The sequence below is a fragment of the Citrus sinensis genome, chromosome 3 (assembly GCF_022201045.2).
Source record: "Citrus sinensis cultivar Valencia sweet orange chromosome 3, DVS_A1.0, whole genome shotgun sequence".
NCBI classification, from domain to species: domain Eukaryota; kingdom Viridiplantae; phylum Streptophyta; class Magnoliopsida; order Sapindales; family Rutaceae; genus Citrus; species Citrus sinensis.
In genome coordinates, this window is record NC_068558.1 from 47,012,138 (window position 1) to 47,038,153 (window position 26,016).

Below are 26,016 nucleotides of genomic sequence, written 5' to 3' on the forward strand. Positions count from 1 at the left end.
TCTCTTTAGCAATTGGCATCAGTGTAGTCACCGATGAACATGTCCAATAGTGCAGCCACGGACGCCACCGTCACAATATTTGTTACCATCTACACTTGTGTCTGATTTAGCTATTCATACTATAAATTCTTAGCTGAGTCAGTATTACCTCAGTGGAAAGAGACTAAATGTTTAAAAATAATTGGGAGCAAGAGAGAAAAAAAAGAAAAGAACGGGCAACAATGATAAATCTAGAAAACATACTTTCTGCGCGCAGAGGCCAGATCACGGCCTGTTCAATACTTGATGATTTTTGTCCAAGTCGTCTATTGAAAATGGAATTAAGTGCAGTTGCATAAGTTCAGGAAGGCAAATAAGTCAATGTCGACGTATAATATAGTACAACACCCAACTACACGAAGAGTCGTGAAATAGACCTCATAATAAACATAACGAAATAGGTGGGAAAATTAGAAATCCATGCAAATTAACAAAAGTTTCCCTTGCTTAACTGCATGCAATAACCAATGTCAAGTTGTTGCTCCTTCCACGCGTATCCTCTTGGGGCATTTCTCTTCGGCTTGGTTGCCGGTGTTGAGTATTCTGTTTTCTTTGGCCTCCACAGAACACCTTTTGTAAGGTTTAAAACCAGTTCGACGGGCCTTCAGTTTACCATGCCCAAGCCCGATTGTCAGCAGCCCCTCCCCCCCATTGTTCTCGACTCCGGACACCGTGCTTTTCTCCACCTCTTGATGGCCGAAACAAGAACCCCATGTCTTGCTGTTGAGATCGAAAAGTGATTTATCTCCATCTTTCTTATTGCCGTTTTGCTTATCCTCTACATTGTCCTGCTGCATTTTGTCCTTCAGATCATGTGGAGGTGAAAAGCTTTGAGGCAATACCTCTCTAGAGAAGAGTGCTTGAAAAGCCAGCCGCCCCTGACATGCATAACTAACTATAAGAAGACAAGCAGTGACTGTTCAAACATTATGGTTTAAAACCCATTTTCATTCGACTGTGACACAATAATAAAAAAGATCACAAAAATGAATTTTGCAATTACCACTTCAGAAACTTCCTTCCAAGAATCGGTAATGTTACTGCTGCTTCTACTACGACGGTTACCAGGATCGGTGGCAGGAAGACTCGGATCAATTTCTTTAGACTCCTCTTTGCCTTTCTCTTGCTTTTCTAATGCATCAGTTTCAACTTCACTGCTAGAAGGTGTATTGGAACCGCATGATGAACGGTCTACCTGCTTTCTGTTTTTTGTTTTGTTTGAATCATGAAGCTCATTTTCTTCAGAATTCTTCTCATGATCAGTAGCTTTCAGTTCCATTTTAAGCTTCGCACTTGCACTCTCCTCGGAATCTGATGTTAACACAGTGAGTGATTTAGACGCTGAATTTTGAGCTTGCAAAGCTTCAGAATATTCAAGGTCTGGTTGATGATCCTTTAAGGCAGGATTTGGAGGAGTATTGTCATTTTTGTCTGTCTTGGCTGCCGGAACTTGTGCAGTATCCATTGATGAAACTGCAGTTGCACAAGCAGGAGGGCAGGTAAAAGGAGTATGAAATGGGGCACACAAGGGAAGCAGTCCATGTGCTGCCCACCATGCAGTGGCAGCTGCTACAGTGGCTGCGGCAATAGCTGCCATACTTGGCGGGGAGCTCATTTGTCTAGATAAGAAACCACCCTGCGGACATGTAGGAGAATCAGCTGAAGTTTCCATATTTGTATAGGGCCAAAATGTAGCAGCAAAGCTTGCTGCAGCATGGGCCGCAGGGTTTTGTAACAGAGTAGACACTATAAGACTTGAAAATGCGGATGAGATGTGTAGAAATGATCGATAGTCATCTTGATCATGGCGAAATTGGGTAAAGGGAGGATGGAAAGTTGGAAATGATTGATGAGTAGATTTTGGCACATTACTCTCATTTTCAGTAGTAGCAGACGCAGCTGGATTTGTGAACAGATTAGGATTTCCATGAACTTCTCCTATAGGATGAAATATGGACTCCTGCATAGGCATATCTGAAGGGCTTTGAGTACCTGTTCCAAGGCTCCCATCTAGAATGTGCACATTTACGTGCCTTGGATAGTTCTGCGTAGCTTGCACCTCAGCCGTCGGCAATGCATCGGCCACATCATCTCTTTTTTCACCATGAACTGACTTCTCATGTGAAGGGCAGGCGTTCTCCAAGTTCAAGGGTTTACTTGAGCCATTATCCTGAAGTGCCAGTTTGGCATCAGGTTTACCAAACTTCTCATTTGCTTTAAGTTCAACAGTGACATAAGATTCACGTGTTTCATCCTGATTTACCACTTCTTTCAGTGATGGAACAAATTCCCTGAGATTGCAAGAGTCTCTGAGCCCCACTGGTGTTGGCATGGAGTTTTTATTCACAGAAGAAACAGAGGAACAGTGAGCTTCTTGGTGCAGTATAAACACTTCCGAGCAGTTGTCCTTCTGACTTTCGATAGTATAAGTTGGCTTCTCATCACCATTAGGCCTCTATTAAATATGTGAAATAAGTTTATTACAAAGGGAAGAAATTGGGATTAAAAGAAGAATAGTTTTAACGAGAGAAGAAAATACAACTCACATCACAAATTGGTTCTTTCTCCAAGTCCAGCACTTGATTGCAACGCAAAGAAGAAACTGAACTTCGAAGTTTCCCATCCTTTGCTCCTATCTGTGACATAGGAGCATTTGTGCAGGTCTTTCGAGGATAAGGATTGCGTGGTTTCCTTTTAGGACGTGGAGGAGGAATGTCTATGTCAATTGCTTGACCTATAGGAACCCCTTTAGAAAGAGCCTCCTTCTCCAACTGCAAGCAAAGTAATTTCAATATTCTAAATTAAAATTGAATTTTTTAAAAAGCTGTTAAAGAGCAACAGCCCAACCATTCACTGCCAGTAACTTACAGGCATAACTAATATATTTAGTACAAGATTAGAATGTAATTATCCTTAGATTCTTTAATTAATTGAAATATAACAACCAAATAATGTCCATGCAAATTCTCTTGCCGTCTAGAAAAGCTATGGAAAAGAAAATGAGAAAAAACAAGCAGTGGAATCCTCATCAAACTATTCTATACAGTCAAGCAATTTTCTTATCTATTTAAAAAATATACATATCAAGCAATTTTCTTCTTAAATTTAGGCCCTGTTTCGTATTGAGGTGCTGTAAATTTTAAGCTACAGTTATTGTGGAAAAAGTACTGTAACTATAAAATAAAAGTTAATAATATGCAGTAAATATATTTTTTAAATAATTTTGACAAAAATTAGTAAAAAAAGTAATAGATTTTTTATCATAGAAGTATAAAATCAAATCAACTTAGTTTCCAACCTCCAGCAGCTAGTGTTTACCAAACATTTTAGTGCTGTATCTTTTAAGGTATAGCTGTCCAATCTCAATTTCAAACAGGGCCTTAGAATTATGAAATAGCCTCAAATAAGTCCTCTGATGCTATCTCTATTCTAACTTGTTATTTATTTATAACAATGTGATATCAGATCTGATAAATCAACCACAAGACTTGGGCATCCCATACAATTTTGGTGAAAACTAAATTTAAACAGCATGCAACTTCAGTTATTTCATATTGCATAATGTCAGTAAAACAAAAAAAGGAGCCTGGTTTGGCTGAGCAATCAAATTGCTTAAGCCAAACCAGCCCCCCTTTTCTACCATATGTATTTAATACAAGAAAGATGAGAAAAGGATAAATTTCAATGTGAAATTGTCCAAGTTTGCATGAAAAAGGTGAATGAAGAGATATTTCATTTGAAAAGCTTTAGGACTCTAAATCTTCTTCAAGTAAATATTAAGCTTCTGAGTATGAGAAGCCTTCCATTATATTTTTCCTTTCTTTTCTTTCCAGGAATTCACCAGCTCTCTCAGCTAGTTAGGCTGCCTCTGTAAAATTACGAAAAATCTTCTCTTTGAGGCAAATAATTTACATCATGCCCCGTGTTAAAACAGACACAGATACATGTCCAAATCTATAAGAAAATATTTTTACCTTAACCACTGCAGCCAATATTGCTTCACTTAATATATTCATGTTCCACGGTAAACTTGAGCAATCAAGAGCATGACAACTAAGATGGAGCTCCCAATAATACCACAATGACTCAAATGCAGTAATATGTATTAAATGTAATTCCTGTTACTTACGAGCAAGCTTTCATTAGAAAGAATACAGATAATACCACAGCTGGATTGCATTATCCCGCTCTATTGACATGGCAACTTAAACTTTAGACCCATTTGTTAGTATTTTGTAAATACTTTGTAACTACTGCCAACAACAATTAAAGAACATAAAGAAATCTTGCAATCTTCTGAAAAATAGAAACTGAAACTTCCAAAGTGAACGTGCCCTCGGTAGACGTACATGCAGGCAACTCTTATTTAATTTGAAAATTTGATGAAGGCAACTTTAATTACAAAATCAATTCAAGAAGGTAATCAAATTTGATCATTGGCTAAATCCTGCTTAGGAAAGGGAGGACTAGCCCAAGTAACTGGTTATAAATAGTGTCTGATCCAACTGGCACTATTCATTCAGAAAATTCCAGAACATATCATATTTCCCTTTCTTTTTTCAAACAAAACACTAGCTTGAGCACTGAAGGGCCCTTGGCTGGTTACACAACCAATGCATTCTAGCATTCTCTTCATGGATTGAGGGAGGCCTCAAGGAGACAAGGTAAAATCAGCCGATGAAGGATTCAACTCCTTCAGAATCAATATTCATTATTAATCTTTCCCTGGCTTCTCACACTATTATCTGAAAGTAAAAATACTAGTGTCTGGTCAAGTGCATAATCTTGACTAAGTCAGCGGAAAAACTAACTGAGCATAGACAAGATCTAAATAGTTTGTTTCTAAGATTGTTATTTGTTTATTAAGTTCACATGTAAAATCATCTGTGATAAGCTTCTTGTCAGAGCACAGATGAAAAAAAACCACTTGCATATAACAACAATTGTATACTTTGGAGACCAATAACAGCACAAGAAGAGAATGCACATCAACAGAATTACACACTCTGGTTATATGAAAAGCAAGTAATCAGAAAGTTTTCCATTTAAATACAATAAATACAAGTTGCATTGATCGACATTGTCTCATGATGCAGTTGGAGCTACAACATAGCAGTAACAAGCAGAGATATATCTGATGTAAGAGTGAGACAATAAGGTATGGATTGACCTTGGAAAAGAATTTTTGTGCATGACTTCTGATCTGCACAGCTTTCTTTGTCCCTATATGTTCTGCACGGAACCATGTAAAACATAGAAAGAAGAGACGAGACAGATCTCCAATTAAGTCAAAAATACTGAATAATAGCATTTCATGTGATTCCTAATAGGTACATCCAACCAATTCAACTGTTTAATGGAAAAATTAAACCAAATTACAATAAATTGAATAAAATTGGAGAACTTCAAGAACATGCCTTCACAAAGGAAAAAAAGAAAAGTTAAAAGGCGTCAGAAAAATTTAACCTTCTATGCGTTGCCAAGCACGGCCATAAAGCTTCAGCGCTTCTAGAAACCTATTATGCTCCTCCTCTGTCCATCGTTCACGTTGCTTCGTAATTGTATATGGCTTCCTTGTCTACCATCAAGCAAAATTCAGAATTCATATATTCAATCCTTAATCAGCTATTTCATATCACCAAACAAATAATAAATAAAAGAAGAATAAGAAGAAGAAGAAGAAGATAGAGACAGAAAATAAAAAAGTAATCAAAGGTTTCTACTAAATGTGACCTTAAGAACCAAGTCTTCGCCAGAGGAGTAGGTGTCCATAACCAAAGTCAGGCAGCTAGCAGCTAGCGCTGCTTCAAATCCTCTCTAACAAGCAGTGGGTAAAACAAAACCCTCCCTTCATTTCTTCTTACAGTATCAAATGACAAAGCCGTTGTTATAGTAATGGTTGACAGAACCTGATAAGGCAACACTACTGCAAAAGAGAAAAAAGCAACAGCAATCGATAGAGATCCGTCTCTGTTTCTTTTCAGCACAATAAGCATTCCAATTCACACTCACTGAAGATATAACATAAGGTGTTGTTATATGAGTGCTTAAGGAGTAAAATAAATGGGCAATAAATAAATAAATAATAACAAGTTCTTTGTGAAATATTAAGAATCCACCAGAACAGAGAGAGAGAGACAGACAGAGACAGAGACGCTTCTCTTAAAAGAAAATTCCTTTATTCAGAATCCTCACCAAAACGAACCCGTAGATGCCAAAACCTTTGAAATACGAAAAAAAAAAAAACAAACAAACAGAGAGACAGAAACTTCAATCAGTCATTAACAAGTATCTCTACAACAGTTAATACACCTCCCAATAATACATCAACATAATTAGCTTAAATAACAGCATAAAACTTTTAACTCTCTCTGCGGTTGCCTGAGAAGTATACTACTATGACAAGAACCAAGAAACTTAATTCAAATCTCATATTGACTTTTTTATTTCTTTTTTTTAATAAAGAAAAAAAATTATTTATAGAGAAGTAAAATAGTGAAACTTAAATTTCCATCATTTCGCTATTTTAGCACATATTCTCGGCAACCAAACAGAGAGCTATAAGTAAAAGATAAAACAGAAATATGTGGACAGTACCCTTCGAGAAAGCCATGATGTACTAGAAGCCCGGCTGCATCGATAGAGCGCATGAACAGAATTCACCTGCGACTTGCCGGAGGAATCATGATTACCGGCAACGGTGGATCTGAATCGGAAACAGTTTACAAAAAAAAAACTATTTGTTTAAATTATCTAGATAAATGAAGAAGTTGAAGAGAAAAGAAGCAGGACTGAAAGAGTTTTCTTCTGAGACTTAAAACTCCAGAAGCCACAGTTTGGGAAACCAAGGAGCAATCTCAGCCACTATAATTACTTGAGGATTTTTTTTTAAAAAAAAAAAATTCCCTAATTTTTATTTGAGGCTAAGAAGGAGTGAGGGTAACTGAGGAGAGAGAGACGGAAGAGCGTGAATCACTGGATGGTGCCAAGTGGCAAATATTTAGTAGCCGATTAACCTAAAGCTCACCCTTGCACTTTTTTCCCAATTTATTTTTCGGCCTTCTTCTGTTATTTGATCCTCCAATCTCGGCCACAAGTTTCCATACTGTGAGGTTAAGTCCGTAAAAGCGCTTCCAGCTGTGACTAGTGGGGCCCTTCTGTGAAGTGGCTCGTGTTAGACTACTGCATTTATCCGGTCATTTTCGTACGCAAGTGTGAAAAGCGGACAGTGTTGAGCCAGCGTGGCAGTGATGACTGGTACGTGGCGGTTTCTGTGGAAGTGGGAGGTTGTGACGCACAGGAGGAGAACTGTCTTCAAGTTCAACTCGCGCGGTTCGTCCGGTTAGTCAAATAAAACGATCATACATTTGTCCTTGGTTTATTTATTTGTGCGCCCTTTTTTTTTTGGGTGAAGTTGGGTTGTTTATTACTATAATTATGCTCGACAATGAGGTAAAAAATTATGTCATAAGATTTTATCAATTCAATAATTTTTTTCTTTTATATGGAACGTGTTTACTACTTCTTTGAAAATTATAAATAAATTTTTATATCAAACGTGCAAAAATTAAGTTGGGTTAAAAGAGCGGTTTTAGTGCAGTGCGGTAATTGTGAAGATTATATATTTTTAAAAGTTGGTTTAAGTGGAAGATCTATAATCAAAGGTTCCATGCGCGCACAAAGACGTAAAACCGTTATTTGGAAACCAGTTCAAGCAAATGCCCATTTTTAAGTGGAAGATCCAGAAGGAGAATTTAAGAAAGAACACATCTAGACTTGTCTCTATGTATATAGTTCATAAGTTTAGCAGTAAGAAGTAATTCTTAGAAAAATGTTTAGCTGTATGAACCATGAAAGAAGATGAGAGCTAGTGCTAGGCGGCCGAGCGAAAACTAGGTCAAAAAATGCAAATTAGAATTTTAAGTGGGCCTCCAATCCGAGAGTCAGGATACCATTAGGGTTACTATTAGCACTCAACTTGATAATGGTTGACCACGTTTTCTTACGTTTAATAGAACATTCCATATTTAATGGAGTTGAGCTTTTGACACCCTTCAAATTTTTCTCATAAAATCCATCAGTTATACGTCGAGCTGGCAAAATCTAACATAAACCAATCACTCGACATGAACACGATACGAATATATAGCATAGATCGTCAAATTTAACACAATTTTTTTTTTCATGTCAAGTTAAGATTAAAGTTCTTGATTTATTTACCTAATAAATAACACGATTATATGTTATATTTTAAATTAATTTGTAGGTTATTGTAACGAAAGCTCAAATATTGGATATGATTCTCTTTTTTTTTTTTTTAGTAAGGATGAAAATATACATAGTGTTTCATAATTTCATTTATAAAATTTTATTTAAATTGTATTTTGTATAAAGCTACATCCATGCTACAGTACAGAGTTCCAAAGATTACTGTGCACTCAAAACTCCGCTACAGTGAATAGTGCAGAGTTCCAAAGATTACTGTGCACTCAAAGCTCCGCTACAGTGAACAGTTTAAAAATCTTTTGTATTTAAACCGAAAGGAAGACTTAGACTTCTCAGGTTTTTCATTTCTAAAGTTTAGAACTTCTCTCTCTTCTTCTCTCCCTTCTCTCTAGAATTCTCTCTCTTCTCTCTCTCGGGATTAAAGAAAATCTTCTGTATTCAAGGAATTTTTCCTAAGTTCCTTGTTTTCAGACTATTTTCTGATTTTCCATTTATAAAGCTGTCAGATCAAAAGAAATAAATGTAAAGCATTTAAATTTAAGCAATTTCAATTTCATATACATTTAAATTTCCGCACTTTAAATTTCTGCAATTTACTTTTCTGCAATTTAATTTTATGTACATTTAAATTTCAGCAGTTTATTTATTTTTAAAGCATGCTCTGCAGACTGATCTCTATCAGATCTGCCATATAAATTGTACATTCCTCTGAGGCAAAGAGACCAGATCTCGATCCTCAGTTGTAAATCTTCTCTTCTCCCTCCATTCTTTCAGAGCACCATTTTTGGGAACCAGATCTGGTACTGTGTATGCACCCAAGCCTTTAGATGTATGATTGTTGCTAGGCTTGCTAAAGAATCTAATAAATATATGGTAAAGTGATTATAAAAATTGACTAACCGCGTTTAAAGAATTTAATTATTATTTGGTAAAACAAAATTGATTTGGTATATCAGCTGGAATACTTGAGGATGCGGGCTACTGGTCCAAAGCACTATTAAAGATCTGCTCTAAAATAACTGAGCATGAGCGATTCCTCAGATAACAACGCTAAGTACCATATCAAGTTTAAAATTTGCCAACCGCGATCCAATTTGTTTCTTTACAAACCAATCAATAAAGAATTATTTCGAAAACACATCCATCCTTCGATCCTATTTCCTTCTGGTATATATATATATATATATATATATATAATAAAAATTTCAATAGTGTGAATGCGTAATATTTTGGTAGATATATATTTTATATTATCAATAAATCATATTGTTAGCCTAAAGGGCTATACATAATGTAATTTTGATGATAACAAACATATGTATTGAGTGATTTAATAAATATTGTATTTCACATTTTTACTAGTTTTTTAAGGATAATATTTATGCAAGTGAATCAAGTGAAATCAAGATTGAAGACACTCAACGGACAACGGCGAAATCAAGAATAAAGCTTAGAGCTCAACGGACGAATTATTGCGACAAATTCTTGTAAAGCCGGTATGATTTAATTGATGCATGATTTAGCATTTGAGAAGCTCAAGAAATTAATTTAATTAAATAATTTTCATAAACTAAAAGTTTTTGTTTTTATAAAGAAAAGTATTTTGTGAATTTAAGTAATTTGGACTTAAATGCTAAGATTTGAAATCTTTGATTTTAATAAGTATTAAATTTCGGAGTTGGACGTTTTTACAAACATTTGAAATGTTTTGGGCCATACTATAATTTATGAATATTTTGGACTAAAGTGAAAGATTTTGAGAACTTTGAAAAATATAGGTATTATGTTGAAAAGGACCTTTGTGTGAAACAAGAAAATCTTTGGGGCCATATCATAATTTCAGAAAGTTTGAGAAAGACATCTATTTTTATGAAGTTCTGAAATTGGACCTATTTGCAAAGTTTTCTGACGTTTTGGGCCATAGTATAATTATAGAAAGTTTTGGGCTAAAGTGTAATTTTAGTGAACAATAGTACTGTAGTAAAATTCAAAAATAACGGTAATATTACTGTTCCTGAGCGGCTAGCCGGATAATCAAGCGGCTAACCGCTTGAGCGCTGGAATTTGCCTATAACGGCTAGTTTTTGGGCTTTCACTATAAAAACTCAACTCAAACTTCATTTTAAGAACCAACACAAGCAAATATAAGATCATATAACATATATTGAGCTTCCATTTCGTAAATCATCATTTGTTGAATCATCATTGAGCTATAATTTGTTATTCACTCTTAAAGAGAGTTTTATTGTTGTGAATTTCATTTCTCATCAATTTGTGAGTGTACAAGTGTGGGAAACACTTGGGGTGAAGAGATTGGGGATATAATCTCTTGTTGTAAAGGTTCATTGACACCTTGGAAGTCAATTGTAAACATTTGAAGCCTTGGGAGGCTTGGATAGTGAAATCCTCAAGCCGGGTGAGCTTGGAGGCGTGGACGTAGGTGGGGATAGCCGAACCACGTAAAAATCCTTGTGTTCGTTTTCTCTTCCCTTACTCTTTTAATATTGTACTTGATTGAATTTATTGTTTTTGATTTGATTAAGGCGGTAGATTAAATTGTTGTGCGAATTGTATTGCATAAAATTTAAAATCCCAATTCACCCCCCCTCTTGGGTTGCATAACTTGCATTTCACATATGTGTGTGCGCGCGCACAAATGTTTAATGTAAATTTTGTTAAATATATAGACATCAAGCGAATTTTGGGTAACTCATTTATTTTTCGTGTCGGGTTAGGATCTCAATATTTTGACACAATTATTAAATGGCCCGTGTTTGGGTTGACCTAAATTTGATATGACATGAACACGATCCGGTGATCCGTTCTACCAACACTAGTTTTAAGTGAGACTATATATATGTTTGAATAAGGATTTCATTCGAATCCACTATTTCACCACATAGCGTAATAGTTATTTGAACAGAAAAACTATAATGCAATATAATATTAAAGTGAATACCTATTTGGAATGTGTGTCGACACACACACATAGCATCTCAGGTGCGGATGCCTAAATGCGAATTTTATGTAGATTCACTTTAACATCATATGATGTTATACATAATTAAATAAAAACACGTTAGTGTCATGAAATTCACATTTAGCATCCACATTTAAAAAGCTGAATGTGTGTGTATAATCATTCTCAGGTGCGGACACTTTTATTTTTTTATAGTACTAACATGTTACACCGTGCAGCTCAATATAGTTAATTTTTAATGCATTATAAAGGTATGTTGTTTAATAGTGAATCTGTAATGATTCTATTGAGGATATTCTTATTTTAATAAAATGAAAATGTTAGTAAAAGATTAAAAAAGAACACTGATTTTAATATAATAACAGATAAAAAGACATAATTGTCAATGTATTGAATTTTATTTTTTTTATTATTTATTGATATCTTTATTTTAATAAAATAAGAGTGTCCTCATTAAAAATGAGAGTGTGCTCACTAGAAATGGAAGTGCTCACTAGAAATGGAATAAGGAAAATGAAGAAAATATTTATTGATATGCAAAGGAACTGGTAGTGGTTATAGTGTGCCACCCATGGTCATGCAAGCAATAACAGCGCAGTTGAGCTTGATGTTTTAAGATCAAATTAAAGACAAAAGCTGGTCCTGGTGCAAAGCTTTCTGCTAAAATGATTGCAGCTCATATTCCTTCGGAAAATCCAAAAGCACCCATGAATATGATGCCGGCTCGGATTCTCAGGCTTCTATTCGACCACTGTGTGCTCGATTGCTTGCTCTGCGTTTTGTGGAGATAGCCTTTCGCCTGTTTCCAAATACCTTTTTTTTTTTTTTTGGTTAGGAAAAAAAATACTTCTTAATTTACCCGTAATCAAGTTGATTGTGCCCCCTGCTGACCTTGCATCATGGCAGGTACTCTACTTAATTTACCCGCATTGGAGTTACCTTTTAGTAGGGTTTTCAAGACTCAATGCAATCTAATCAATCCAATTTTATCTTAATATCCTCCTATGAAGGGCATTAATTTTGATTTGTCTCATGTTTTGTGAGATGCACACCCCTTTTTATTATGGTATGCATTCTATATATTTATAATATATAAAAACTAATTAAATCAACCTAGTTTATTTATAGAACAAGGCCAAACTCCACTAATTAGAAGACAGCTTTACCAGGACTTAAGTTTCTGAGTGTGTTTATTTAATAATTCCTATAAAAAAATTAACATTACGTTGATTTGTCTCCTGATTCGACTAATTTTAGATTACAAATTACCTCAATAAAAATATAGACTAGTTATTTAATTAAATTAGCTAGTTTTCTTCAATCATGTGAATTGAGAAAAGTTTAATGTCGCTTTAAAACCAAACCGACATGATCGAGTATGTCAACTAAGAGCCTGTTTGGGAGTGTGGTAAGGTAGTTGGGCTGCCAAAGCGCAGCTATTAAGGTGTTTGGTAACACTTGTAGCTAGACTTTGACAGTTTAGTAATTTTTTTTTTTCTCAACTTCTACTGCATAGTTATAGCTTTTACTCCACAACAGCTGCAGTTTAAAAGTTACAGCACCTCACTCCCAAACACACCCTAAAGCCATTAGTGATTCACGTGCCACACATGCGATGTCAAACTTATTACTATTAAGCAAAATGACTTGGTTTGCTTGCCGTTTTGGTCTCAGTTTATGAAGACATGTGAATGGCATGTGTTGAGATTGTTAAATCAGTTGGAATTTGGCGGGACGACAGATGGTGACTAACAAATCCATAAACTAACCATATAAGGTTGTTTCTGGTGCATCTATTGCCACCTCAATTCCAAATCTCATGGCCTTAGCTTCAGCCTTCAGCAAATTCGACATGATCACCAAGAAACAAAGATCTTTGGATTGCAGTTGCCATCATCTCATCGTTCAAAATATCTGATTAACGCGCCAAAAATCTTAGGAAATTTTCCACCTCATTGTTACCTGCATTTAACATGAAGAATTTATGAATTCTTGTGTAAATGAGTTACTTATCTTATTTTTCATCAGGATTACACTTTGTATCCCCCAACATTGTGTGTATGTATAGTTCTAAAACAATAACAAATTACTGCAGTAAAGTGTTAGAAAATTGATGAATATGAACTCAAACTTGAATGGTCAACATGTCCTTTCAAGGTTAAGTGTTCGTATGAAGTATCATCTTCTGAGCTTTAAAGCCAAACCGACATGATCGAGTATGTCAACTAAAGCCATTAGTGATTCACGTGCCACACATGCGATGTTAAACTTATTACTATTAACCAAAGTGACTTGGTTTGCTTGCCGTTTTGGTCTCAGTTTATCAAGACATGTGAATGGCATGTGTTGAGGTTGTTAAATCAGTTGGTTTTTGGTGGGAAGACAGATGGTGACTAACAAATCCAGAAACTAACCACATAAGGCTGTTTCCGGTGCATTCTTTAAGGATCTAGTCGTGGAAATAGAGAGCTAGAGAGAGTGAAAGTTAGTTACTCAGTTGCTTGTATTTTCTGTAAGCACCTTCAGATCTCTGTAACCTTTGAATTGTCTTGAAGCTTGTTTCCTCAGTGGATGTAGGCACCATAATCAGGTCTTCAACCACTTAATTCCCTTGTGCTTGTATCTTTTTTTGTTCTATTCTTGATCGATATTTCTTAGGTTAGGTTTATTGATTCATTATCATTGCATGCATCTTGAGCAGAACTGGGTCTTGGATGAGTTGAATCTGGATTAGGTAGAGTTACAAAAATAAAACTTGAATTACACTTGAATTAAAAAAAAAAAGATTTTTCAGATTATTTTAACAGTCATTTAAAGTGGAAGATCAAGAAGGTGAATCCATAAGCATATCAAGTCTTGGAGCAATACTATATTATCAATTGACGTTCAGTACCTAGTTTATAAGTTGATGATTTTACAATAACAGACCCCTTAAATTTTAATAAAGTAAAAACCAAATTAAAAGACAATGAAAACACACACACACACACTATATATATATATATTTATAGTGTATTAGAATTTATATTTATCTAGTTTTTAACTTTCTCCTTACTCTACACACACACACACACACACACACACACACACACACACACACACTCACACGCACGAGACATTTACACTTATGCGACCCCAACAACGCATCCTTGCTTTGCACAGCTAACTATCGCAGATTGATGACACCAAGCTTTGTGCCGTAGGTGTAATAACATCAGCTTTTTGAATAGGTTACCGTATCACTCTGTGAAAGCCACACAGATGCAGTTATGAGCTTCTCTGTCAAGCAATAGATAGTATTTATGAATTATGAATGAGCGCTTATGTCATATCCATTACACACTTATGGCTTTTTCGTCTGCATTGAGCTGTTTGATCAATTTTCAAAGTTTTGGATTGTCCTTACCTCCTGTGAAACACATATATATACACACACTTACACACACACATACATACATACATACATACATACATACATACATACATATATCATGATAATGTGATGAAATTAACATTATGTAATAATAACTGACATTTTTTTTTTTTCATAAACAGCAGGTAATTAATTTAGTCTTACTTGTTCTGAGGCTATGTAATTAATTGAGATTTGTGATGTCACTTTCCTTCAATTCAAAGTACTGTATATTTACAAGCTCACTCTGCTAAAGAGGCTATCCAATATAATTACAGCTTCTTGATCAGCAGTAAGTCATGTGCAATGGCTTTCCCAAACTCACTGGTATTCAATGTCGCGTCTAGCGTAAGCTCTATTCCATCAAACTACATCCGACCAGCGTCAAATCGTCCAAACCTTGATGGTGTTTATCTGGATGATTGCATTCCTCAAATTGATCTCCGGTATCTCAATGGCTCAAACCGCTCCGATGTTGTGAAACAGACAGGCCAAGCTTGTCAGGATTATGGTTTCTTTCGGGTATTTCACAAACATCATATTCAAGATTCTTATCCATTAGAGAGTAACATTCTAATTAACATTTTGGTTCACTTCTGGCCTGTGTGAAGACTGAAAACAATGGCATTCCAGAAGAGGTGATGGACAAGATGTTATGCTTGTCGAGGCAATTTTTCCATTTGCCTGAGTGAAAGATTGAAGAATTATTCGGACGATCCGATGAAAGCAACAAGAATCTCCACTAGCTTCAATCTGAAATCTGAATAAGTATCCGACTCGAGAGATTACGTAAGACTCCATTGCTACCCTTTAGAGGACTATATGCATGAGTGGGCAACCAACCCTCAATCTTTCAGGTACTAAATCAAACATATATATCAATTTTGACCAAAATATATTCTAATGAAATTGTTTTTTGTAATTTTACAATGCGTTTCCACAGAGAGGATGCCGCTGATTACCGCAGAGATGCCAGATGATTAGTGTTGACCTTAGTTGAAGCAATTTCACAGAGTTTAGGCCTGGAAAGAGATTATCCAATCAAAGCATTAGGCAACCATGGCCAGCACATGGCCATCAATTACTGTCCCCTATGTCCGCAACCGGAGCTGACCTACGGGTTACCCTGCCAGACTGATCCCAATGTTATCACCATTCTTCTTCAAGACGATGTCCCGGGCTTACAAGTGCTCATAAATGGCAGGTGGGTTGCTGTCAATCCCATCTCACGGACCTTCACTGTCAATATTGGTGGCCAAATCCAGGTGACAATATCAAGAAATATGGTTACTAAGTTACTGCTTGTACCATTGAAAATTACATGAGTATCTTCAATAAAATATATGAAACTACAATTTCTTTTTATTGAGCGGAGTTGACAAAATTTGTACGCTTCAACCTTCATCGCAATGCAAATATTTTTACCGGCCTGCGCTGTGTAGGTACTCAGCAATGATCGCTACAAAAGCGTACTACATCGTGCAATAGTGAACTGCAACAAGGAAAGGATTTCAATCCCAACCATCTATTGTCCATCACCTGATGCTATGATCGGACCAGCGCCACATCTGATCAACGATATGTTAATCCTGCCCACTACAGGAACTTTGCATATTGCGAGTACTACGAGAAATTCTGGAACCGGGGACTTACAACTGAAACATGTTTGGACATGTTTAAAATAAAATCTTAAAATACTACTAAGAGCCCATGTCGTGCACTTGGAACTCGGGGTGTTTCCTTTAGTAAGATAAAATCTAATACTGTACTTCTGTTTTTTTAATTTGTATTAAATAAAGCTTATCAATTATTAGCATATGGTAACAATTATTTACTCATGAAATATAGTTTTCAACAGTTAATTTATATGTGAGATGTCGAAGCAAGTTCGGGAAATAGGAATTTTATTATGGTAACTAAAATGTATCAAAGTTAGTCATGTTTTTTTTTAAAAACTATTTTTTGCCTTCGGGTTTAAATGAGTGGTTTTCCTTTGGATTTCTTTATAACTGGCTACTCGAGTTCAAACTTAGAAGAGATAATGTGTATATATATAGGAACAAGTTCAAAAGACATATTTTTATACACTAATTTAAATACAATTTTTTAATCATTAGATTAAATTGAAATGAAGGGTCAGATTAGATTAAATGAGTTATTAATTTTATTAATATTTTTCTCTCTCCTCTCTTTAATATTTAATTCTCTTTCTTATTTTATTTAATATTTTTCTCTTTTCTCTCTCATACAAATTTGTAAATGGAATAATTAAAACTCATCAAAATTAATTTACTCACATATTCATAAATTTACTAATTGACATAGTGTGGTGTATGCTAAGTAACTGCACCTTGCAAGATTTTTCTGTGGGGTGAAGTTTTGAGAATTGCAGCTTATATTTGAATCAATTTCTCAGCAAGTTAGTGCCCAAGACTCCTTATAAATTATGATTACAGAAGAAACCCTGTTTACATCATTTTTTATATCTTGGGATGTAGAGCTGAAACAAAGCCTTATAAACCAAAATTAAGGAATCTTGATCCGAAAACTATCATTAGTCATTTTATTGGCTATTGCATAGGCTCAATGGGTTCTAGATTCTATCGTCATTCCTACACTACAAAAATCATTAAGTCTAATCGTTCCATTTATTTTGAGAATGATAATGATAGTGGAAGTATTGAGCCTCACAATGTTATGTAAAGAGAAGAACGTGTGGTTTTATCTGTCCCATCTTTTTCAGCTTCTATGATAGGATTACCACATGCTAATGTTCCTTCTGTTGATCTTGAACCTCATCATAATTTAGAACCAGTTGTTGTGGAGAATGATGCAACTGATCTGATGTGCAACTCAAGAGATTAGAGATCTCATGACAAGAAAAAGGGGATACAACAACATCTTAAATACATTATCAATAACATGAAACAATACAAATCTGTACGTTGTTGATGTTGATGTTACCGAATGTGCCTGACATTTGACAACGAGCAAAAGGCGTAGCTAAATGTGACCCTGACTGTGGTCATTTTATCATATAACCACGTGCTTTTTTCGTGGTTGATTACTTGATTTCTCAACGCTTCGACACATTTCACCTCAAACTTTTTGATGTTGTCAGTTCTTATGTGGCAACAGCCAACAGTACGTGCTTCTTGTTATTTATAAATTTTAGACAAGATGCATTACGTTCCGAATTACCCTAAATTACATCACATGCATGTAACTTGACATTAGTTTTACGTTCCCTATTGCTAACTTGCAACAGTTTTGTTATATTGCAAAAATGTACTTGTCTTTTTCTCTATTATATATTAATTCTAATAATATAAACTTTTTGATCCTGCTGCATTAACATATGTAGTATTTATACATTCTTAATAACAAAATTCGTAAATATAAATTCTAATTATTAAAATTATATCCAAACATAAAGTTCTAACATTTAAAGCACCAACATCACAAGGATGAGTAAAATCATAATGCATATTGAAGTTCTAGTTATCATAGCAACATAATGAACTACCAACAATCAAAAGACAAGTTATAACATCTTAGAGTCAGAAAAATAATAATAATAGAAATATAAATTTCTTCAAAGCTCAACTCTACAAAGGAAACTTCCATCAAAACAAAATTAATTCGTCACAACAAAGTTCAGGATATGAAAATAAGCAGAATTTTATAAGAACATAAATTAAGTCTATGAAGTAAACCATTCTAAAAAAAAATAAAAATCAACTTTATGTATATGTTGATTAACAAAGTATCATAGCAAGATCACTTGCAACTATTATCTTGTCTAAATAAATTTAATGCAACTCTTAGGCTAACACTACTTTCCAAAGCTTCAAAATGGAACAATAATTAACGCACTAAAAAGAGATAGGAATTAATTATACAAACAAAGTCTAAACAAACATTTTGACAAACACTTGATGAGCAAAATCAAAGAAACAAAACTCACAAAATTATTCCTCAACCAACCATAAATAAAAGAATGAACATATCAAGTTACATGCCAATACAAAATAAGCTCAAAATCGCTGATATGAGCAAAAAGAAGAAGACTATTAGATTCTCTTTCCCAAGAATGAACAAACATATATTCTATATCTATCTACAACTGGAATATGAATCAATTATCAAGTTACAATACTATAACCGGTCCTTAAAGAGAAAAAAAAAAGTGCCAAAATATTGAAGAGGAACTGATACATTAAAAAAAGACTACAAATATTAGTTTTAACCATTTAAATTAATCTAATAAGAAATTAAACATTTTATTATAAATTCCAAAATCAAGTTAAAATGTTCATATTGTACCAAATGTAGCAAGTCACATGATTTTTGTGAGTGAAGTGATGATCATATCAACAATGATGTATCAACTAACAATACAAAAGCTGATAGGCATATTAAAAAATAAATAAAAAATAAAAAAATCCTCGCCTTGGACAAGGTTGCAGCTTCTTGACCTACCATTTAACTTTTAAGAATGTTTCCATTATCCTTCCTTATCGATTTTTACTACATTTAGGTCTAATTGAGCCGATTCAAAATCGCTTTCGAGTCAACAAAAATATAACAATTATGTAGAGAGCAATCAACAACATAAATTGCAATCAAGCAAACATAAATAGGAGAAATTTAAGATTTTTAAGAACTAGAGAAAAGGTTTGTTTTGCTTTTTACCTGTTTCACTTCATTGCCAAGACGAAGTGCACACCATATTGATAATGGAAGGCACATTAAGGGTGAAAAATTCTCCAAAAGTTATAGTAGCATCACGCCTAAGAAGGCCACCTGTTTTGGTATCATCATAGTCTTTAGTTTCTCTCACAAGATTTTCTTCGAGCAGCTGCAATGCAAGAGAAAACGGTACTATAGCATCAATAGCCCACACATGTGATTTCCACTCTATATAGATATAAAAGATTTAGTTTTGAATGAACATCATTAATGGCGGTTGTTATGAGATTAAAAAGACCCATCTAGGAAATTCAAGAAATTTTAAAGTAATGCTACCTTCAAAATTAAGCGAACGACGTGAGCTTCATTTTGAAAGGCTTTCGAGTATAGCAGTGTCAAGTCATTTTACTGGTGCGATCGCATCCTTCGACCTTCGACCTTCGAACGGAATGATGGTGAAATATGGTTGGGTTAGGATTTAATCATTTTCGTTTTTATGAATTAAATTATTTGGATTGATGTTATTTTAATAAAAAAATAAGTATCATGTAATGCTCGATATACAAACTTTAATTAACTAATTTTCATTATTATTATTATTACTAGTTAAAATTTAAGCTGAAAGTAAAATCTTTAATTGAATCAGTGCATAGAGTAAATATTTAACTAATTCATATTTAGTCCCATTTTTTGGTTGATAAAAAATAATTATTTAAATTTTATATAAAAATAAATAAATGACCTGATTTGATAAATTCTATTATTATTTAAATTTAGTTGCTTTGTTATTTCTGTAGACATAATTAACAAAGGTGACAAATATAATCAACTAACATGCATGTATAAGTTGTGGCAAAGTATTTTACAGTCAAATGACAACGTACAAATAAGAGAATGTTGTGATAAAATTCTTATTAACAACGTGCTTTTTAAAATGTTGCTGAAGTGAAACTTTTAACAACGTGCTTAAATTGCACGTTGACATTTGACTAATGAAATTCGCCTCAATTATAAAACCTTTGTGAAAATGTATTTCACAACGTGCCATGAAACATGTAATTGTAGGTCAACTTTTAGCAACCTCTAGTGACGCGCTGTTAAGAATAACATACGCTGAGTCAGCTGTTGAGTCATCAAGCCACGCTGGAAGTCAGTTTTGCAGTTAGTTAGAGAGCTTATAAGCTTCCCTCCAAAAGTTTGTTATGAATATTAGAATTTGTGCTCACGAGTTTTGTGAGATTGTAAAACTTGAAAAGATTCTCACACTACTATAAATTGTATCGTGACTCAATTAATAAAGTTGTCGAAGTTTTCCATTTTCTCTCAGTCAAAATTTTCTCTCTGTTTTTCTAAGTAACCAAACAAAATCTACAGAGCATTTTGTATTTTTTAACTTGGTATCAGAGCTTGAATCTAATGGCCTTAATCGGTTCCAATCAACAGTCGAGCAACACTTCCATAACTTCTTTCACCTTCACAAATCCAATTAAGCTTGATCGTGCAAACTATACGATCTGGAAACAGCAAGTACTGTCTTTAATTCGAGGCAATGGTCTTGAAGGCTATATTGATGGATCAAGAATCTGTCCTAGTCAATTTCTTTCTCCAGAGGCTAGATCTGAAGGTTCTTCTTCTTCTAGCATCGAAGGTCAAGAGAATCCAGAGTATGCAGCCTGGAGACGTCAAGATCAGCTCCTGCTCAGTTGGATTCTGTCGTCCATGAATGTAGATATTCTCAGTCTTGTGGTAAGCTCTAAGACTTCTTTTGAGCTGTGGAAAAATCTAGAAAAACAATTTGGATCTGAATCTATGGCTAAGAAAGTTCATCTGAAAATGCTTTTGAGTAATCTGCGAAAAGGATCTCTAACCATGTCTGAGTATTTTACAAAGCTTAAGTCAGTTACAAATGGTCTTGCTTTAGCTGGTAGTCCTGTGCATGATTTGGATTTAATCACTCATCTTATTACTGGTCTAGATCAGTCATATTATCCTGTAGTAGTCTATATTGAGGCAAACATGTTGAAAATGGATCTTAGTGAGGCTTATGCTATGCTTCTCACACATGAGGCTAGACTTGAGAATAACAAGCTTCATGATAGTAAGGAAACCAAGAACAATTATGCAGCAAATGTAGCTCAGGCTGGAAATTTTTCAAAGAAAGGTAATAACAATAATCAAAACAACTGGAAGGCTGGAGGAAACAATTGGAATAATAACTCTGGTGGAAGAGGTGGTTTTGGTGGTAATGGAAGAGGTGGTTACCAAGGGTTCAATCCAGGAAGAGGAAACTTGAATAATAATAATTTCAGAGGTGCTGCTGGTGGATTTAACAGTGGATTTCCTGGTCCAGGTGGCTTCAATAACAATTATGGCAAAGGTGGTTTCAACTCAGGAGGTGCTGGAAAGAATTTTGCTCAGGGAAATGGTGCTGCTTGTCAGATATGCTTCAGGTTTAATCATACAGCAGCTGACTGCAGAGACAGGTTCAACAGAAATTTTATCCCAAATTTTCCAGCTCCAGCTCCAAATCACTTCTCTAATCAGTATTAAGGACCAAGAGCAGCCTTCATAACAACATCTGAAGGAGCTGCTGATCAGGGATGGTTTCTGGACAGTGGTGCAACTCATCACTTAACAAACACAGTTCAAAATCTGAGTGATGGTAAGATCTATTTTGGCTCAAACTTACTAATTGTTGGTAATGGCCAAGGTCTTAGAATTACTCACATAGGTACTACACAACTTCACACCTCATTTGGCACCTGTTTACAACTACAGAATATTTTGTGTGTTCCTCAAATTACCAAGAACCTCATTAGTATTTCCAAACTTCTCACTGATAATGATATAACCATTGAGTTTTTCTCTGATGTTTGCTTCCTAAAGGACAAGGTGAAGGGCACTCTGTTGGCTCAGGGGATTGCTAGAGATGGCCTATACAAGCTACTGTCAAAAGAGGAATCTCTCTCTTCTTCCACTCTTGTTCTGCCAGTGTCTCATCCTAGTTCTATGATGTCAACTCTTTCCTGCAATAATGTAGTTACTTCTGTTCAAAGTTCAAATAATGACTTCTGTTTTAAGTCTACATTTCTTGTAAGCTTTCAAACTTCAAGTTCTATGTCAGCAAATATGTTGCACAATAGACTTGGTCATCCAAGTAAGCATGTCATACAAAGTATTCTCAGAAACAATTGTTTAATGTCAGCCAATGTTAGTAAATCAAATTTTATTTTCTGTGATGCCTGTCAACTTGGAAAGTTACATCAATTACACTTCCCTGCTACTGAAATCAAAACAAAATACCCCTTAGAATTAATACACACAGACTTATGAGGACCAGCTCTTGTTTTATCACTAGATGGTTATAGATACTATATTTCCTTTGTTGATGACTTCACCCGATACTGTTGGATTTTTCCCTTAGTTTTAAAATCTGATGCCCTTACTACTTTCAAACACTTCAAGAGCTTAGTTGAGAAACAATTCAATCTGCATATCAAAACCTTGCAGTCTGACATGGGAGGTGAATTCAAAGCTTTTCAGTCATTTCTTCAAAAAGAAGGTATCCAAGCTAGATTTAGTTGTCCCTATACTCACCATCAAAATGGTGTTGTTGAGAGAAAACATAGACACTTAGTAGAAACTGGATTAACACTCCTTGCTCAAGCAAAAATGCCTATTTCTTTCTGGTGGGAGGCTTTCCATACAACCTCTTATCTCATTAATAGAATGCCTACCACTACACTGAACAACTTATCTCCCTATCAAAAGCTCCATAATCAGCCATCAAACTATCAACTTCTCAGAGTTTTTAGTTGTGCTTGCTATCCTTTTCTCAGGCCTTATAATGACCACAAGCTTGATTTTCATTCCCAAAAATGTTTGTTCTTAGGTTACAACCCTCTTCACAAAGGATATAGGTGTCTAACAAAGTCAGGCAAAGTTTATGTTGCTGCTCATATTGTTTTCAATGAGTCTGATTTTCCCTATTCAGAGTTGTTCTCTTCATCCGAGTCTTCTTCCAATTCTCTATCATCATACTCTCCATCTGTTTGTATCCTCAATGACAGTGGCTTGCATTAGTCATCAGCTACATCTCCTGCTTCAGCAGAGTTACCAACTTCACATTCACCTCAACATGCTCATCAAGCTTCACATCTTCCTTGTCCCTCACCAATCTCAGATTCATACAGCTCAACATCATCACATTCTTCATCACATAATGCTTTAGCCAATCCCTCTGATGAATTACAATCATCATCTCAACCTATCATTTCAACTCATCAAATGGTTACTCGAGCCAAATCTGGTATTTTTAAACCAAAGACCTATCTTACAGCTACCCAAGACCTTGAACCAGTGAGTGTTAAAGCAGCCCTGATTGATACAAAGTGGAAAATGGCCATGCCAGAGGAGTATAATGCTTTGCAGAAAAATGGCACCTGGACATTGGTTCCAGCTGAAACAGCTACAAAACTTGTTGGAAATAAGTGGGTTTTTCGAGTTAAATATAACCCAGATGGTAGCATTTCCAAGTATAAGGCTCGGTTGGTTGCAAAAGGTTTTCATCAAACCTATGGAGTAGATTTCTTTGAAATCTTCAGTCAAGTTGTTAAACCCTGCACTGTTCGTATTGTTCTTAGCTTAGCAGTCATGCAATGTTGGCCAGTTCGGCAATTGGATGTTAACAATGCCTTTCTTAATGGCATGCTTACTGAAGATGTGTTTATGCCTCAGCCAGAAGGCTTTATCAACTCTCAGTTTCCCACTCATGTATGCAAATTACAAAAAGCCCTTTATGGTCTTAAGCAGGCTCCAAGGGCTTGGTATGATAGATTAAAAGGGTCTTTAGTTCAGTGGGGTTTCAGATCTTCAAAGTCAGATACTTCACTGTTTTTCAAGCATATTGGCAGTAATGTTCTCATCATCCTTGTTTATGTAGATGATATTCTGATAACAGGTTCTAGTGAGGTTTATATTTCAGAGGTTATCAGCCTACTTAGCTCAGAATTTGCACTTAAAGATTTAGAAGATTTTAACTACTTTCTTGGAGTAGAAGTGACTCCATCTGCTGAAGGGTTACATCTATCTCAAACTAAGTATGTTGGTGACATCTTAAGAAAAGCTCATATGCTTGAGAGTAAAGGCTGTAATACACCTATCAGTGTTGCTGATAAGTTGCAGAAGGACAAAGGTTGCTCATTTACAAATCCCTCTCTTTACAGAAGCATCATTGGTTCTCTGCAGTATCTGACTCTGACCAGACCAGATATTGCATTCACTGTAAACAAATTGAGTCAGTTTTTAGCTGCTCCAACTAGCTTGCATTGGCAGGCTTGCAAGAGGGTATTACGATATCTACAAAGCACAACACATTTTGGACTGCAGTTCTTCAAGTCAGGTTCTCCAAGTTTCATAGCATATTCTGATGCAGATTGGGGGTCTGATCCAGATGATAGAAGATCTGTTGGAGGGTATTGTGTTTATCTTGGGTCCAATCTTGTGTCTTGGTCATCTAAGAAACAGAACATTGTTTCCAGGTCATCTGCTGAATCTGAGTATAGAGCATTGGCCTTAGCTACATCTGAGGTTCTGTGGATTACATATCTGTTGAAAGAGCTCAAAGTATCACTTCCCAAACCTCCTGTTCTTTACTGTGACAACAGCAGTGCAGAAGCTTTGGCTAGCAATCCTAAATATCATTCAAGAACTAAACATATAGAATTGGATTTACATTTTGTCAGAGAGCACATTGCCAACAAGGATCTCTTCATTGAACATGTATCTAGTTCTGATCAGTTAGCTGATGTGCTCACCAAACCTCTAAGTTTTGATCATTTTGCCTATATGCGAACTAAGCTCAATGTCTGCCCACGACCTTGAGCTTATGGGGGCATGTTAAGAATAACATACGCTGAGTCAGCTGTTGAGTCATCAAGCCACGCTGGAAGTTAGTTTTGCAGTTAGTTAGAGAGCTTATAAGCTTCCCTCCAAAAGTTTGTTATGAATATTAGAATCTGTGCTCACGAGTTTTGTGAGATTGTAAAACTTGAAAAGATTCTCACACTACTATAAATTGTATCGTGACTCAATTAATAAAGTTGTCGAAGTTTTCCATTTTCTCTCAGTCAAAATTTTCTCTCTGTTTTTCTAAGTAACCAAACAAAATCTACAGAGCATTTTGTATTTTTTAACTCGCGCAACGTACGAACATTGTTAAATGTCATATTTTACAACTTACATAATATGTGTATTGTTAAATTACTGTTGTCTTATCTATTTTTTTATGTAGTAGGGTTAGGAGATCTTCAATTTCTGATGATTATGTGGTTTACTTGCAAAAACATGAGTTCGTGTGTGTGCAGCGGGTGTTGAGTTTAGTTTTGTAGCAAGTAACAGCTGATTTGAAGAAGCTAGAAGCCGTAAGAAGAGCTAAGTAGCAGCATTGATCATGGTTAACCAAGGTGAGAAATTGAATTTCTCTCTCAAGCATGTTTTTGTTTGGAAATACAACAATCAATGGCTTAAAGCTTAAATTTTGTTTCATCATCTAATAAATGTTACCATCTACTAGCAAGGGTCAGGCCGCCCAACTAATAAACTTTAAGATGCTAAAAAGACAGTTAATCCACAACCTAGTGGTTCAAAAGGAACGCCTAAGTCACTT

General features: G+C 35.2%; 1 protein-coding gene and 1 long non-coding RNA gene across 7 annotated transcripts; both read right to left on the reverse strand.

Moving 5' to 3' along the window:
* Positions 1–308: 308 nt before the first annotated feature.
* Positions 309–7,000, reverse strand: LOC102627326 (protein LATE ELONGATED HYPOCOTYL). Of its 5 annotated transcripts, none has more exons than XM_006491326.4 (8): positions 6,637–6,992; positions 6,235–6,260; positions 5,773–5,965; positions 5,506–5,617; positions 5,210–5,271; positions 2,586–2,810; positions 1,043–2,494; positions 309–917 (listed from the first exon to the last, which is right to left on the reverse strand). In XM_006491326.4, exons 3-8 carry the CDS (start codon positions 5,809–5,811, stop codon positions 510–512), a joined length of 2,298 nt encoding a protein of 765 aa, XP_006491389.2. In that variant the 5' UTR covers positions 5,812–5,965; positions 6,235–6,260; positions 6,637–6,992; the 3' UTR covers positions 309–509. The 5 variants fall into 5 exon arrangements, with proteins under 5 accessions (XP_006491389.2, XP_006491390.2, XP_006491391.2 ...); XM_006491327.4 differs by having other exon boundaries at positions 5,773–6,050; XM_006491328.4 differs by having other exon boundaries at positions 5,773–6,050; positions 6,183–6,260.
* Positions 7,001–17,003: 10,003 nt separating this feature from the next.
* LOC112495774 (uncharacterized) lies at positions 17,004–20,126 on the reverse strand. 2 transcript variants are annotated; one of them, XR_003062110.2, is made up of 3 exons: positions 19,686–19,978; positions 19,353–19,518; positions 17,004–17,498 (listed from the first exon to the last, which is right to left on the reverse strand). It is a non-coding gene; the product is annotated as an uncharacterized LOC112495774 (long non-coding RNA). The 2 variants fall into 2 exon arrangements; XR_008052828.1 differs by lacking the exon at positions 17,004–17,498 and having other exon boundaries at positions 19,165–19,518; positions 19,686–20,126.
* Positions 20,127–26,016: the final 5,890 nt, after the last annotated feature.